Source organism: Argiope bruennichi, chromosome 3 (genome assembly GCF_947563725.1).
Source record: "Argiope bruennichi chromosome 3, qqArgBrue1.1, whole genome shotgun sequence".
In the NCBI taxonomy this organism is placed as follows: Eukaryota; Metazoa; Arthropoda; class Arachnida; order Araneae; family Araneidae; genus Argiope; species Argiope bruennichi.
The window spans coordinates 119269026-119286753 of record NC_079153.1 but is presented as its reverse complement, the minus strand read 5'-3'; the positions used below and the strand labels follow the sequence as shown (position 1 = coordinate 119286753).

General features: G+C 28.1%; 2 protein-coding genes across 5 annotated transcripts in view; one reads left to right on the top strand and one right to left on the bottom strand.

Moving 5' to 3' along the window:
* Positions 1 to 5850: 5850 nt before the first annotated feature.
* Positions 5851 to 9777, top strand: LOC129963552 (small VCP/p97-interacting protein-like). Its single transcript, XM_056078009.1, has 3 exons — positions 5851 to 6018; positions 6874 to 7041; positions 9398 to 9777. Exons 1-3 carry the CDS (start codon positions 5959 to 5961, stop codon positions 9410 to 9412), a joined length of 243 nt encoding a protein of 80 aa, XP_055933984.1. The 5' UTR covers positions 5851 to 5958; the 3' UTR covers positions 9413 to 9777.
* A 4241-nt stretch (positions 9778 to 14018) lies between these two features.
* The window catches only part of LOC129963549 (eukaryotic translation initiation factor 4E-binding protein Mextli homolog), a 44240-nt gene continuing 40530 nt past the window's right edge, over positions 14019 to 17728 (bottom strand). The window contains exons 16-17 of one of the 4 annotated variants that reach the window (XM_056078001.1): positions 15714 to 15890; positions 14019 to 14903 (exon numbers count right to left, since the gene is read on the bottom strand). In XM_056078001.1, the coding sequence (XP_055933976.1) occupies positions 14835 to 14903; positions 15714 to 15890 (246 nt within the window). In that variant the 3' untranslated portion in view covers positions 14019 to 14834. The remainder of the gene's footprint in view (positions 14904 to 15713; positions 15891 to 17728) is intronic. The other 3 variants (XM_056078000.1, XM_056077999.1, XM_056078002.1) reach the window with 3 other exon arrangements.

Here is a 17728-nt window from a genome sequence, read left to right as displayed (position 1 = left end):
TTTTTTTATAATTTGAACTGCACTTGTTATTTTGATGTATTATTTTTTTAAAAGAAAAATACTGTAATTCGAAATCTCTAAGAAATTATATTTTGGAATTGGCTGTCTTTCAAAAATTTGAGACATTAAGTTGTTACTTTAAAATGAATAAAATGCAATTTTTTATAACATTTTATGGAAGTAGAGCAAATATTAATATATATATATATATATATTGATATTTTTTATTTGTAAATAAAATCTTGAAATAATGCATTATTGTGTATTGTATGTTTTCTTTAACAGTAAGTTTTTTTGTTTTTTTTTTTTTGGCGGTGGGATGGAATATTGTTTTTAATTGTGATTTTTTAATTATTTTTATAGTATGTCATTTAATTAAAACTTTTAAATGCCAAAGCGTAGGGAAATAAACATTCCTTTCTGAAAAAAAAAAATCAGACCTAGAATGAATGAAGCAGTAAATCCACACCAAACCGTTACATGCGAAGAGTGTAACATTGTATTCATTTTTGATTTGTTGTAGCTCAAATATGGCAATTGTGAATGTTAATTGTTCCATTCACCATTCACTCGTCCATCCACAAAATGTTCCATTGCCATTCATTTTGGAGCTCAAAGTGAGTAAAGAACTCCAGCAAAAACTTTGTTGACTATTAAGATCAGTTTCTAAGAGCTGCTACTCAAGCGATAGTTTATAGGTATAGTAACGTAGCACTTTTCGACAAAACTTATGAACCATGGAACGATGTTGATTAGCATTAACTGTAATATGCCGAACAGGGGTGCTGTCCATGGAACGGAATATCCTGTCTTCCTCCACTTGCGTCGCTGCACCCTTCACTGTCAGTGCTGGCTGCAACACACTTTTGTCCTCTTTCTGGCTGAATGGCCAATGATTTTGTCGCTTCAAAGTTCTTAATCATTTTTTTAGTTCTTGGCTAAGGACCGCGATGGCATGGTGGTAAGGTCTCAGCCTTGAAACCGGAGGGTTTCAGGTTCATGACCCGATTTCACAGAAGAACCGCCGTGTAAGCGGGTCTGGTGAACGTTAAATCCGTCGGAGCCAAACGTACTCCCGCTGGTGTGGTGTGAAAGCTTGGAGAGGGGTGCCAATTTGGATGTCGTCCTCGTCATCTGACCGTGGCTCAAAAGTACTAAGTCTGTCCTAAAATAGCCTTAGTTTTGCTTTAAAAATGAGACGTTAATATAACTAAACTAATAAGTCCTTGGATAGCGACTGGACTTTTTCGTCTGAACTTCTCCAAAAACCGAAATGCCCGCAAAGCTTCTGCAGCAGAATTACCGTTTTGATAAAAACAATTTCATTAGTAAAGCATGTTAGTGCATGATCAACGTCATCTTCCTCACTTTGGCAACAAAATGACTGAGATTGGACTATCGCAGTCTTATATCACGTGTCCTGCTGCACGAACAGAGGATTATTATGGTTATAACACTGTCATATACCAGAAGGACTGCCGCACAACGCTATCTAGAAATAATTTGGGAAACATTTTTCTACATAAAATTTCAATCATGTGTTTATGTCATAACCCAATTTTCTTGAAATTCCGCTGCATAGTATTTAATGCAGACATCCTGCAAATGTGAATTTTTGATGTTCTGCTTCAAGGCACTTCATATTCTTTTAATGTAATTATTGTCAAAGTGTTATTTACAGAGAACATATGTAAACTTATAGCGAGTGGGTCTGGTTGAAACTTCACGTTAAATAAACGAAATGTAAGCTATTGTAATGGAAGCCACACAAATGAGCGCAGAAATTGAATTCAGATAGTTTTATAAGAGAACATTTTTGGAAATAAAGAATAAAAATTTGATATTTTCATCAAAAATTTATTTTCCGACGTATCTATCTACCCAAAATAATTTTTAAATAAAGATTGCAACCAAATAAGCAGGAATTTAGATGTGTTCCAAAATCGATGCGAATATGCACATGAATTACGCAAACAAAATGTTATTATTGTTTGGACTTGAGCAATAAAGAATGCGGTAGAGATATGATATTGTTTTATAAGATGGTTTGAGAAAATCTTTTGTAATTAAATGTCTAAATTTAATTTTATATTTCGCTTAGTAAGATACAAAAAATGAACTTCTTAAACATTAAATTCTGCACGTACGTATTTATATATGCACATCTGAACTCGAAACTAGATGCATTTTATTCAAAAATAAGCAGATCTTGAATTTGAACTTTCCTATCTCATTTTTAGGCACGTATTCTTATCATTAACCCTTTGGCTACATTTGACGTATCAGAACGTTCCGTATTTGTTTGAATCTATGTTTCCATTTTATTTATTTATTTATTTTCTAATTAGCTTATGTTATCTCAATATCATGCAGCAGTATATATTCTGAATAATGAGAAATAAATGAATTATTACGTAAAAGCTACTGCCTTTACATGTTCAAAAAATTAAATGCGCTTCAAATACAAAAGTCGTTTCAAATAATGTGTAGTCAAAAGGTTTTTTTGTTTTTTTTCCCCCACTTTTATCTTTCGGAGCAAGTACAAGGTATTGCCCTCAAAAGAATGATCCCCCCCCCCTAGTTGTATTTTCTGGTTTTCTTAATGTGTTGTATACAAATTTATAATGCATTAAAAAATACGTTTTTTAATTATTATTTCATTAAGACACCTTTATCCAACGTCTACTAAAAATTTAGAAGCATTTGGAATATGTAGTTTTTGTCATGAAGAGTATTGGCAGAAAGGGGAAAAAATTAAGTTCTTTGATAAGATAGTTATGATACTGAATGTAGAAGCTGAGAAATTTATAATGCATTCTTGATTTAGTTTAGTAATATTAACGTCCCGTTGTAAAGAAACACTAGGGCTATTTTGGGGCGGACATTGTAATTTTGAACAGCGGGCAGATGACGAGGACGACACCTGAGCTGGCAGCCCCTCTCCACACCACACCAGCGGGAGGACGTTTGGCATGTCGGATTTAACGTGCAACAGACCCCCTACACGACAGTTCTTCGGTGGAATTGAGTCTCGAACCTGAAACCCTACGGCTTACAAGCCGGGACCTTACCACCAGGCCACCGCAGCCGCGAATGCATTTTTGAATTAGTTTTTTTAGTGTTAACTAAAAAGCTTCCACATCACATATACTTATTTTCTCGTCAAATTGCAATTGGTTATATTTTATTAGTAAAATAACTGTAGTTTAATAAATCAATTCGGAAAATAAATATTTTGCAATTAAATAAACCTAATTTCCAATTATACAATTTACTTACTCCATTGATTTATAGGGAAATCGCCTTATTTGGCTACAACAAAGCAACTATTTTGAGCACGCATTTTGTAAGAGTATCGACAATAGTTACCTATGTGTTTATTAAATTTACTTTAACCATTAACCAGATTTTAGTCACAGAATTATCTTAATAAAATAAAGGATAATAAATTAGAAGACCTTGAAAATTTATTTCCGAGGAATAAAATATCGGTCCTTTTTCGAACTGTTCATTGGATTCTGAAGGGGGGGGGGAACAAATTTATTGCCTTATTCATGTAGAATATAGATGCTTCATCTGTCCTACTAATTCCGCTGACAAGTGTTCGAAATAGTGGATGAAAGTAAAATCTCAGTTTTTCATAAAGCCTGATGATATCTTAATCGAAAGAAAAAGAAAACATTCGGGAAAGCGCTGCATCTAATTGCAATCTTGTTGGTTATGCTGCCATATCAAGTGCAACTATAGGCTGAATGGAGGGCAGTTGAATCAGATATCTGAGAATCTGTTGATTTAAAATGGCCAGCATCTCTGCATGATTTCTTAGTCGACAGATCAAAAATAGTTTACAAAAAGCGACATCTAATGCACTTTGTCATCCTGTCGATTATTTTGACTAATGTAATAATTCTGCTCACTTAAATCTTCACTAGAGATTTCGCTTGTTTACAACATATTAATTTAAGCTGGGTTATCAAATTATCATATTTGTTAATACTTAGCTCGTCACATCACCCGTCAGGAGCGATAAAGATTCTTACCGAAGAAGTTCATAATTTCTTGCTGACTGGGGAGCAATCGTGCCGATGGTAAGAGGAATCCCCCTATCGCCGCCTTTGAATTTTGGGCATTCTTTTCAACATTTAAGCAATGGTTTATTCAATTAGAAGATAAACAAAATTCAGTAAAAAAAACTGAGAGATTATCTTATATCTCTCAGTTTTTTTACTGAGTGTCTCTTCCGTACGATAGATCGTGCTTTCCAGTCGAGGAATCGTGTCCTTCCATCGAGCTGTTGTTAATAATATATCTCTATGCGGCTCTCGGAAACTGCAGAATTGTTGAGAGAAACTGTAAAATATCACCCCCCCCCCAAAAAAAAATAACTTAAATCGAAAAAAATGTTCGAATTTACGAATTTCGTTTTTCACATATATGTTTCAAAATATCATAAAATTTTTTGTTTCGAATTTGTTTTGAAAAATATATTCCTTCACTTTTAATTAAGAAGAAATGTGAATCTGCTTGTTTTGAAGCTGAACCATTATTTTTGTGATATAAAATAGCAACAAGAAAAAAAAAGTTCTATAAAGTTCGTCACCTTCAACAGACATTTTTGAAGCAGTACTTATTAAAAAAAGAAAAGAAGATATTTATTCAAATATTAAACTTCGTATTTATTTTTTTATTTATGTTTTTTAATATTTCAGCACTTAGGATTAAATTTACTCTTTCAGTAGTGTATTTCTAACTGAGCAGACAACTCAGCTTTCTCTGGGGTCGCAAAACTGAGACAGAGTCACAAGCAGGTCGATTAAGAAACTGACAATAAAAAGGTCGATTGCGAAATAAAAAATACAATAAAAATAAAAATTTTATTAATGAAAAAATAGTAAGATAATTGACCATGTTCCTATATATTCCATTATGTTCATCTAGTCATTAGAACTGCGGTGAAAGCTTATAAGCCAGTTAACAGCTGCACTACCCGAGCCATTGCTTTTGTATCGTGGTCATGTTACTGGGCTGCGAACCACAAAGTCCCAGGTTCTATCCTCACTCATATCAATCCACGACAGAACAGTATATCTGCTTCAATAATATTGCGCATAATATTATTTATCGTATATGAATACCGAGTATTTTCGTAGAGAAAATGCACTTTCGGTGATGTGAAATGGGTTTAAAGAATGCAGTTGAAATAGTTCCAATTCCTGCTGTTTGATTTCTGTTCAAATTTCTGAAATTAATCTCATAAAGATGATTGTCCCAAAAATGTATGTTTTCTAACATAAGTTCTATTAATTTTTTAAAATTAATTGTTAGGTTGTTTCGTTTTCTGTTTTTCCGACGAACTAAATTAAACAGTGGCAGAAGAAAACTGTTGTGTTCGTGTGTCAACAAAAATAAAATGCAGACAAAACTTACTATAAGCTAAATCTTATTACATTATAGATAATATTATCAAATTTACATCCACTTCTTTTCATTTAAATTCTAACATCGTTTTTAAAGCAACAAAATCAAAAATTCCAAAAATATCACTGTTGTCAATCTGAATTTACATCTATTTACAAAATAAAATTTATAATTATTAAAATAATGGTTAGCTACTTTTAAACAAAATATTTATGATTTACGTCGCAACAAAACTGTAAAATTAAATGCAGCTATTCAAACTAGAAACAATCTAATAAAAAGTGAAAATTTTTTTATAAAAAATAATTTTTTGAAACAAAAAAAAAATCAGATGGTAAATGTTTCATTTTCGATTTATTATTATTATTTTTTTTTTTTCTTTTCATTAGTGCACTACATATTTGACAGATCACGTGTTTATAAATGTTTTCCAGTTGATTATTTGTCGTCATAACTACAACTTAAGCTTTTCTGGAAGGACGCTGTCCTGTTAGTAAACAAATGAGTTTCAACAATTTTCTTTAAATTGAATACTACAGAATGGGTTTCTGTCTTTCTTGCTGTAAATCTTCAGAACCTGAATATATATCTCCATCAGAAGTAGGTATAATTTTTTTGCTTTGAATAATACCTTTCTAAACTATACGTGTAACTACAGTTTCACTATACTTTATTGGAAAACAGTATGTACCAGAGAATTAGTATTTATGTGAATATATATTTACGGAACACACCGTCGCTTATTACTTGGAATTTATTACATTAAATTAAAAATACATATATGAATCTTTATTCTTGTGAATAACATTTTATGAATTCAAAAATTAAGTTGAAATTGGGGGGAAAATGTTTGATATAATAAATGTGCATTTATTTTTATTTTTTAAGTGAAATATTATGTATGCGTACGATTTTGTAGTGCAATTTAGTCGTAAAGGAAAATACATGATTTCAAATTCAATTTTTATAATTTCTGAGAACTGTTTAAACAATCTAAGGTATCTTTGTGTATGAATAAAACAAATAAGATATTTTAATTAGTATAAATAAAATACACCTTTTATCTGTTCTTCCAAATTATAGTTATGATAACTTTCATGAAAAGTGTCTAATCAGTAAAGTATGAGATTTCCTATCAGTTGCATTCCTAAATACAATATTATATTTCTTAAATACTTTCTAATTTTTACCAATGATGTCTACAGAGGAATAGTAATTAATTTTTAAAAATTGAATCTGAACAACAAGTTACTTCATATTAAATATTATCTCTAAAGTTTAATATAACAATATATAATGCACTGTGTTTTCTTTACAAAAAATTAAGCATATTTATTTAGGTTATAATGTAATAAGTTTGATAAGTGTTAACTTAAATTAGTTTTATAGGTATTATTGCTATTATATAGCTTCCAGAGCTGTGAGAAAATTCACTTATTCATTTTTCAAACACAGGATGAAAGACGACAAAAAATGACAGAAGCTGCCGAGCGACGTTTACGTGAACAAGAACGAAGAGGTCTTAAAACTGATGCAAGTGTACAGCGAGTTGAACGAGCAAAGGAACGGTCCATGGTTGCTGATGAAGCTCGCGAACATTCAAATGCAGATGGTCCTTTAAGGGTAATATATTGTTTTAAATTTGCAAAAGAAATATATATGTATTAAAAATAAATAAGGAATTAAATTGAATCCTTATAAACTAATTAACTCCTTTATGGAATTATTTTCATTGAGAAGAATTGTGTTTCTAATAGCAATTAAACTGATGTTGAAATAAATTACAATGTTTTTCAGCTTTCTAAGGTTTCTATATTCAATTACAATTTAAACAGATAGTATATAAAAATAGTATTTTTAATGAATGATGCAATGTTTATTCCTCCAGGCTGTGGCATCAGCTTTAAAAGTTTATATAACTTTTATATTAATTGCAATTTTTATTATAGAATACGTAAAATATTCATTACAATTTTTTTGTAACCTAATTTATATATATTAGTACTTCTAAAACACTAGAATAAAATTCAGTCCTATTTAATTCTTTATTCTGATAAATAGTATTTTTAACATACACCCTTTAAAAAATTTTGTGTTGGAGAAGAAAAAATCCCACTGTTATGCAGATGAATGAACTATTTAGATGCTAAAAATGGGGGTAGATGAAAAAGTGATATTTAATTTGTAAAACCCATCTTATTCTTAAAGCAACTGATTATTAAACTAAAATCTTATATTACCATATCTTTAAAACTAAAATGCATTTAGTTATCTGTTAGGGTCAGAGAGAAAGTTTCCATATTAATATAATGGAATGTATGCAGTTTGATTTTTACTTTCTCGTATGTAATATATATATATATATATATATAATTAAAATATTACTTCAAGATTTCAACATTTTAGAGTTTAGGATTTTTTTTTTCTTTCTTTAAATGAGATCTCTCTATGTATAAGCATGATAACTCAAGAATGGAATAAGCTAGTTGGTTGAGATTAGCATTGGTCCTTATAACATTAGATTTATATCAAATTTTGTAACAAATTTATTGAAAGGTAAATTTTCTATCTATGTGTACAAATCATAATAATCTAAAATAATAAACTTTAGTATACATTCTGGTTTTCAGTTAGAAGACATTCCATTCAGAAATAAATTCTGTGAATTAAGCCATATGCATTGAAATGATACTGATATATTTTTCTTGAATAAGTCTTATTTGTTTACCATTAAGGATTGTAATTCATTTAATTGCTTTTTTATTTCAATATTCTTGAAACTTTTATCTATTTATTGAAATATATTAAAACAGAGCTCTTATTTAATTTGCTCAAATTTTTTAAAAAATGTTATCATTCTAGTTTTGGTTGCAAAATTTTTTTTGTTTTATTTTTAATCGGGCATAGGCAAATCTAGCTAATTTGATTGCCATTTAAAAAGTATCAAACTCAAATGTTAGCAAGGGCCAAATACACATTATCTAAGTTTATGTAAGGAAGAATTAATCCTAAAATGCATAACAGCCATCCTGGTGTTTTTCTAAGATTCCGGTTTAATTCTAGTATCGCTGTTACAATCTAACAGCCTTTTAAAAATTTTTTATCAAAAAGGATTTCCATTGTTACTTTTTAGATTAGTCTTGTGAAACTTATAAATTGAAATAAAAACATGTTGCCAAATAGCTGCAAGATACACTGAAGGGTTAAGAGTGAAAATCAGATTTTTCTTATTTTGAAAATACAGTTTTTTAAAAAATAATACAAATACAAGGCTAGTAGTAAAGTTGATATTTTCTCCTTTACATCTTTCCTATTTTAGAGGATCCTATCCACAATAATTAATTTCTAACTTGATCCAAGTTAAAGTTATTAATTTTTGATATTACACAAAAGGCATTTTCTTCCACAAGTTATAATGAATGCATCTACATAAAACAATTAATAATCAGTCACACAATTCCTTAATAATGACTATCTGTTATTAGGAATTTAAAAAATTAATCTACTAAATTTTATCAAATATTTTATTGTATGCTATTATGTCTGTTAGATTGCAAAGATATTTGTTGTGGCTCACATGCACCTCATAGGCATGTTGGACATTCTTAGGAACACCTTTTTATAATGTTGGATATAGTACTATAACTTATGAAGAATAGTTTTAGTGTTACTTATCATTTTGTAAATAGAGCATTTTATTACAAATTTGGATGTTTTTATATAGAAAAAGTAGAAATTTTCTCATAATTGAAGAATTAATAATAATGATGTATGAATGAATCTTTTTTAAAATGAGAGTGTTATTGACTCAATAATGATAATGATGCATAAATGAAAGTTCTTTTTCTAAAATTTTATTGTATGTATGTTACATTTTAAAAATACTTGTTAATAGTTATTATAAAATTTTGGATGATACTTTGCCTTAATTTCTGTTTTTTTTTTTTTTTTTTTTTTTTTTTTTTTTTTTTTCTTTTAGTGGCAAGTCACCTAGCTTGAAGCAGAAGATAAAAAAATGTATATAAAATTATAGTCTGTGCAGAATTTTTTAAGTACTAGCACTAAGTATTTTCTTGAAAATGTGATATTTTAACTGTGTGTATATATAATTAATATTTCTTGAGTTAGAGATAATTTTTATGAGAGAAACTTGTTATAAACATTTAAAATGATATAATCAGTTAATTTGTTAGTCATTTTTTTTGTATTGTCATATGTAGGATTTTAATGTCTTTTGATGAATTTTCTTGCAATTTTTTTTCTATGAAGTATTTAACACACTTTTAAAATGAGAATTTGTAAAAGTCACCTGCTATGTGTGCATAATGTTTAATAATTAAACCAGTATCTTGTAATATATTTTCTTCACTATTTCATTTTTTGATAAAAAATAAATAAATGATTTATTTTAAATATTTTGTATACAGATCCTACTTATTTGCTTAAAAATGGAAATAGGTAAGAAATTTATACCTTATAAATAGGATGCTTATAGTCTACCTAATGGACAATCTCAAAATCTTGTACAAAAATAGTTCTTTCATACGGCGTAAAATATACTTCAATAGTTTACAAACCTCCCCACCCCTTCCTCTATAATACATACAAAAACCTTGCTGCTTTTATTAAAATTCTTATATTCAATTTATAATTGTTAATTTTTGCAATTTGATAGCATTAAAAAGCATTTAATGTTTGTTTACTCCAATACATATGTATATTTACATAATATAATAAATATTTTATCAGTTGCATGGCCGAATAAATGGAAGAAACTTTTAAAATTTTAAAACTGATTTTTTCTCCATGGGATGCATAATTTACATAAATAGAATAAGTTGCAAGAAAGACGTCAGTCTATGTTGCAACATAAGAGAGCAAAAACTTTCTCTTTAGTGATTTTACTATGAAATTTTAATAGGGATTTCTTTGACACTTTTCGATTTAGAAATGGGGATTTTGGATATCTTAAAAAAATACTGTAAGCATTAAGGATTTTTTTCCCCTTTCGCTCAGAATGTGAGGAAATGCCAAGACCAGCAATTTATAGAGCACATGTAGATTTAATTAAATAAAAAGTGGAAATTGGATCAGGAAATAAGAGAACATTTTAGAATGTAGTTAATATGGGCTAAATTAAGATAAAAATTAGGAAATTAATAGGGATTTAAATTAGATTAAGAGATATCATTACATATTTAATATGTTTAGATGAATGTATTGAAAAGACTATTAAATCATTGGTCTCAATCCCAAATTGCAATAAATTTTTATTTATCCAAGACAAATGGGGCCTGCAGACGTCAAATAACAGGAAATGATCTATAAATAAAACTTTTAATTAAATAACTATGCTTATATTTTTCATTTTATAAAAAGGCATACTTTTTAGATGTAATGTTACTGAAAAAATAATAAAGGCGATAATCTATCGAATCTAATCTATATAATGTATAATCATTAATAATTACAGCTTTTGAACACTTCACAAGTGTAGCCATTTAGCTGATATTGGTTCGACACTCGGAACGCTTACAATCATTTCACATTTTTTGCCCATATCTTCAAAAACAACCAATGGAATTTATGGTTCACTTGTCCAGCATCCTCGTTTGTAGTTATCTAGCCTTCTAGTGGCAACACTATGATGTAATGGATCATTTTCATGAAACTGGCTGGTGGTCATAACAAAGTGTCTGATCAGTGTGTATATATTGTAGCATTAAAATATAAAAGCATCTTGCAAAAATTAATTCTTTAGAAGTGCAGATATATTTGTAAAAAAAATGTCTCAAGTTTGAATTTATTCAAACAGGTTTATTAAAACAAAAATACTTTTATTTTTCACAACTTCCCAGTATATGCCTAAGTGTACACTATTAATTTTTCATTCTTTTAGTTTTGAACGAAATATCCGAATGTTTCTTTCAATTTACCATTTTGGAGTAGGTTTTCACACTTTTCAAAACCTAATCCGTTTTCTTCACGAGATACCTTATCGGGCATAGGACACGCGAATTGCTGAATGCATTCAAGTGTAAGTCGGGAATGCTTTTCTTTGCAGTAGGTAATTTAGAAGTGTGTGTGTGTGAAGAGGAAAAGGTATATCGAGTGATACTTTCAACTGAGTTTAGCATCTATTAATAAGCTTTTGAATTTGGTTTCATTGTTCATTCAACTCAATAATTACAAGAACATGTTTTGGCAACAAAGAAAGCTTGGAGGACTTTATTGTTGAAATGTGGGTGGCCAGCTTTTTCTGATGCTTTAAAAGATAACATAATATCAAAATACTATAGCAGAGTGTAAGATTTGAGAGTTCATTATGAATTTTTCTATTACTATCACAGAAACACATATTTTTCAGACATTTGAAGGAAATAGACCAAAAACAAGTTGCATGCTTCCAATATAAATGAGGGGTATTGAATGGTAGTAGGAGTCATGGATGAGCTTCGGAAAATATTTTCTCTTAAGGAGCAGTGGGATATATTTGTCCCCTACTCTAGTGACACAACTGAAGGCAGGGAAAAATTTTCAGCTGCAACATATTTTGTCACTTGACGCAATTTCACTAATGTATTTTTTAAAAAAAATATAGTGCCTCTCAAAGGGTTACGGTTGCAAAAACCTTCTTAATTAAAATTAAATATCTGCTTACATTATGAAAAGAGAATCAACAGTGATTAAATTTCATTTCAATTCAAACAGTCATAGGAGTGATTTTTATTTTAGCAGTTGTGGGGAAATTATTAACATATTGACTGCTGCGCTGAATTTCTTATAATGCAATTTATATGGTCATGCTCGTCACAAGTGACCTCCTTTCCATGGCAGTCAATGATGGATTTAATTGTATATACTAATAAAAATCAGTAATTAAATTAATATACTGAAACAGTTAGTTTGAAGCGTCTATATCAAATGCAAGTGTAAACATTTGTTCCAGATTATAATGCAAAGATAATTTGTCAGAGAGGTTCACCGATGAGATTGATGACAAAGGCAAAAGGGTCGAACCTAAATTACATTATACAAATCAAAAGACAGCAGAAGCATGCAAATTCACCATTTAAGTATTCATTATATTTTGAGGGAAATGGACATCCATAGGAGTTCATTGTTTTGTCCTCTCATGATCTCCAAAAAAGTGCATATGTTGTTATCTATGATAAGCTTATTGAATGGTACGAAAATTATCCATTTTTATTTTCTCATAAACGAAATATAAAGGAGAAAGTATTGTAATTGTTAGCATTTTCAGGCGGGAGATTTTGATGAATCTGCACATTTCAGACTTTCTAGAGTCAAAAATAAAACATTTTTTTGGATTATGTCTGTCTGTGAACACGATAATCTTAAAATACTTTGTTCCAGATGGATGAAATTCAGAATGTGTCTTTATGTCAGTTTTTTAGGTTTTTATCAATTTTAAAGTAAATCTATTCGTGGGAAGTTTGTCTATCTGCCTGAGTACAAGTGAATCTAATAATTTCAGATTGCAAAAAAACTAAATAAAATTTGATTCATAGCTCTAAGATGCATCTCTCTTTAGCATTTAAGATGTAAATCTTTATCAAACTCTGATCCAAATTCATCAAGGATTAGATCATCATTTGCATGCATGCAAGCATATATATAGCTAAAAAATGCAAAAAAAAAAAAAAACACTCCCAAACAAACAAACAAAAAAAACAACAACAATGCAAATGAATAAATTTTGGTATATGATCTTGGTGCCAAAATTTTAATTTTGATACAGACTTTAATATCATCCAGCCAAAAAAAAAAAAAAAAAAATTCAAAACACATACTCAGTTGTCTTCATTATACTATGGAATACAGAATATTTATATTCATGACTCTGATAATAAAAATCTTAGCAGTTGTTGCATTCATGGCCTTTTCAATGTCTATAAACTTTATGCTTAGTGGAAAAAATTATAAAAATTCTATATAAATCTAAGTCAGTTTGCATTATGTGACTGTTATTGAATGATTTTCATTTAATATAAAAATATTACAATATTATTATTTATTATATTTACAATTTTCAATTAGAAACTGAACTGCAAAATTAAAAAATGTCTTCTATGGTCATTAAATAATTAGTACTTAAAAAAAATCCATTTAGAACAACTTGAAAATGCTATTCCATTTTCAGTACTTCAAATGCAATAATTAAAAAAAATTTTTTAAATGGTTTAAAATATGGTTTATAAAAAAATTTAATCTTTTAAATTGTTAGTAAAATGGAGAATGAGAAAGATTTTTGAAACATTTATTTCAATTCTACTTTTTAATGAAAGATTAAGGATACTGTGTTCACTATTCAAACAACATCAAGATATTAGGTTTCTGTACCAGACATTTCTGTTTATAAACCACATACGGCACACATAATCGCATTATAAATATGAAATAGCAACTTTGTAATGGGGGAGAGAGATGGTAGTGGTTCCAATTTGGAAGAGTTACTATCATATTCTTTGCAAAATATTTAAAACAATAAATGATTATATATCACACATAATAAAAATTTTAATTACAATATTCTTTTTTAAGTTATTAGATTCTGTTCTAGATAAAAGTATATGCACTTAGTCCCATAGAGTTGATTTATGTTACAACATGCTTCATTTGAGTTTTTGTTTCATGTTGTTGTAAATAAGTGTGTATCTGTGGTCATATTTTAAATTCGTTGTTACAACTAATACATACAGTTTACAACTGACAGACTTAGTTAAGATACACAAAAATGCAGAAACACTGAAAAAATTGTAAATAGTTTATTCCCACAAACATAAAGCTATGAAAATCACATTGGAAACATTGCACGGGTTATAAAAGCTCCAATAAACTAATACTCAGTTTTGTCAATTATGCAGTAAGTTTAGCAGAAAAAAGTTTGAACACAACAGATAAATATTTCAGCCTATTTAGAAGTAACATTTACAAATAATAATTATTAAAAAAAAAAAGGGAATATTATTATTTCTATAAAAAAAATCCAAACATTTGCTTCTAAACATCACTGACTATCACATACATATTTTTCTGAATAATTAAGCACAATTTTGTAACAAAACAAAATGTTTAAAGAAATTCTTTCCTCCAAAGTTCTTGATATCAAAATTACATATATAACTGTAATACATCTTTGGTAATTCTCAACTTGAACACGAAATTTTTTATATAAAATATAAAATTTTTCAGTATAGCTAATTTAATTGCAAATATGTATTTTTTTAATGCTTCATACAAATAATAATAAAAAATTAATCATAGTTTGAAACCAAATACACTCAGTATTTCTCTATAAACAATATTATTATACAAAGGATGTGTATATAAAATTTTGATACAACAATCACAGTTAAGGAAGTTCTTTTAATCTAGGACAAACATCAAGGGTTTTATTTGAGCACGGCTGATTCTTGAAGCCTAGATTCTTCATATTTATCTGGATCAAACATAACAGGGGACTGTAATAAAAGAAAAGCTTCCTTTGATTTCTAATAGATGAAATATAAAATGATATAACAATGAAAGGAATCTAATTCAAACACCAGCAAAGTGGTTCATTGCATTGAAAACAGGTCAGATGTTATATTAATTTCATTCTGTAAAGTTCTTAGTTTGTTACATTGCATTACATAATGACTGTATTTAAAATACGAATAAATAAGCAATAAAATCATAAGCACAATATTAATAACTTGTAAACTGCAGATTTTTGTTGTAAGTTTACAGTTTCTACTTATTTTTTTGTCACATGTTTATTTTTTCTACTAAATCATAGAAAAAAAAAGCATTTGTTGTATTAATATTAAATTCTGTTGCACTGAACATTCTACATAGTCATGATGTGGAATACAAGAAAAAAAATTAATAAAGTACTATATATCAGTGATAAATCTTCCATCCTAAAACTAAATTTTGTAGAAATAATTTTAAAATATAGCTCATCTCATATAGCTCAGAAAGAGTTTCAGATTGCTATCAGCTAATTAATTTTTAAAGTAAAAAAAATTGATTCATTAAAAAATATATGCTGTCCCATCTTTCCAATAACAAAATAAGAAAACAATATTGGAGAGATGTTATGAACATTAATCATAAAAATGCTCAAATACCCAAATTTTGATATGTAAATCAGTTTGTTATCAAACAATGATGTCATTTTTCTAATTTAAATAATAAACAAAAAGAATAAATCTGAAACTCGGATGAAAACGCATATCAGTGAAAGAGGAGGAAAAGGTGGTTTTAACCAATATTAAATGAAAATATACCTGGCAAATGATTTCTCTATAATTTTGATGAATGCGAGCATATTCTGCTGGCTGGTTGTGACTAAAGGGTGACTTAGCACATTTCAACAGAAATTCTCTGCTGTAAGTTTGTCTCTTGTAAGAAGGTGGTGGTATTGGTGGTGGTTCAGAATCAGGTGACATAACTGGTGAAAATACCTGAAAAGTAACAATTTCATAAATTATCAATGCATTGTCTATGCAAGAGATGACAAAATAATTAATGAAACATGCAGACTACCAAACCTAATGTATAAAAAATAAACAAAAATGTTTAACTTTATTTAATTTAAATTCAATCTTTATAAAAGCAGTTCTTTAGAATTAGGACTAGCCTTAGTGATTGTGGATCAAATATTTTTCTGAATTTTAATTCATAGTTTAATTGTATTTCAAAATCGAGCAAATATTTCAAATAATCACTTTATTTAAAAAATAACATACATAGCAAGAATTTTAAAATGTGGACATTGCTTGTAATAGACTTGGTTCTGCCAATTTTGCACGATTAAAAGCTTACATCCTCAAAAAAAAAAAAAAAAAAAAAAAAAAAAAAAAAAAAGCCTTTTTTTTTTGTCACATTAGTCTTTATCAATAAAAAAATATTAATATTTACTATTAAATATTATTACACACTATCTATTACAATACATACATTTATATTTTATTGTAAAAGGTTTATTTATGAATATAATTGAAAAATATAAGTTTCAAATGATTTATTATTAAGATTACATTTAGAATGATAAGATTTTTAATAGGAAAAAGCTTTTATGATGTACATAAGTTTTTGATTCTTATTTATGTAGAACAAAATAAAAATAAATAAAAGTAAATAATTGAAGACTTTTACATTTCAAGATGAGGGAGCAATTGAAATTACAAGCCACAGAAAAGGCTTTGTTTACATAATTGGGATTGGAAATACTACAATTTCTTGTAATATGATTCCTTTCAGAATTAGACACAAATTTTTATATTTGATGGATGAGTATATTGATGATTTCTTTATATTATATATATAGAGATTTCTTTATATTATATATATATATATACTATCAATTTTACACACAAAAATAATATTTAATGTTTCATATTGTGTATTATTTCGATGAATAATCTTTGAACTCTAATGAGGTTTCAACAGAAAAACACTAATTTTGATAGACAATACTTTGAATTTTCATGAATACATTACTCACAGAAATAAAATTTTGAGCTGAAATAAAAATGATATAAGCCACTTTGTATATTTAGAGAGTTAAAGTTCCTTTTTTTTAGAGAAAATAAAAATTATTAATCTATGACTAAGATCAAATACAGCAAGAAATGAAATAGAATTAGTATAAAATAATGATTTACTATAATTCTACATTTCAGTTACCTATAAGTGGCTTGTCTTTTAAGCTGCAGAGTTACAGTACTTTCCATAATATTTGCACATTTTTTCTTACACAGATCAATAAATTTTAAGTAACAAAAACTTTAAATGCAATTTGATTGTGCTAACTGCTGCTCTACAACACCTCATTTGAAATCAAAACGCTTTGAGTTATTTTTTATTCAATCTTGTAAATCTCTCATGCACAAAGTAAAAATGGGAAAACAGAGTTCATACTCATGTTAAAGTTGTGGAGCCAAGAGTTCATTCCTAATAACATTGAAAATCAGATATAGGCACTTTTTCAATCATTTACTATATATTATTTTAATTCCTCACTTCTTAAATTATTTTGACTCGCTTTATTAATTTTCCAAAAATTATTTTGGCTTCATAACTACAAGGAGAAAATAATTCCTACTTAATTCTAGATGTATTGTGAAACAAAATTATACAGTTTAATAATTCTCTCCATTTAGTGATGTTAAAAAAAATGGGAAATCCAGCAACTGACAATAAATATTAAGAATTCTAATTTAATACAAGTTGCATTTTTAAAAACATCTTTTGCAGCAATGTTTGTTTCTTGAGTTGATTAGATGCCACAGGAAATCAC

Coding starts and splice junctions, on each gene's coding strand:
- LOC129963552 (XM_056078009.1), top strand. CDS start 5,959: ATGGGTTTCTGTCTTTCTTGCTGTAAATCTTCAGAACCTGAATATATA. Junction 6,019..6,873: donor AATATATATCTCCATCAGAA/GTAGGTATAATT, acceptor TTTCAAACACAG/GATGAAAGACGACAAAAAAT.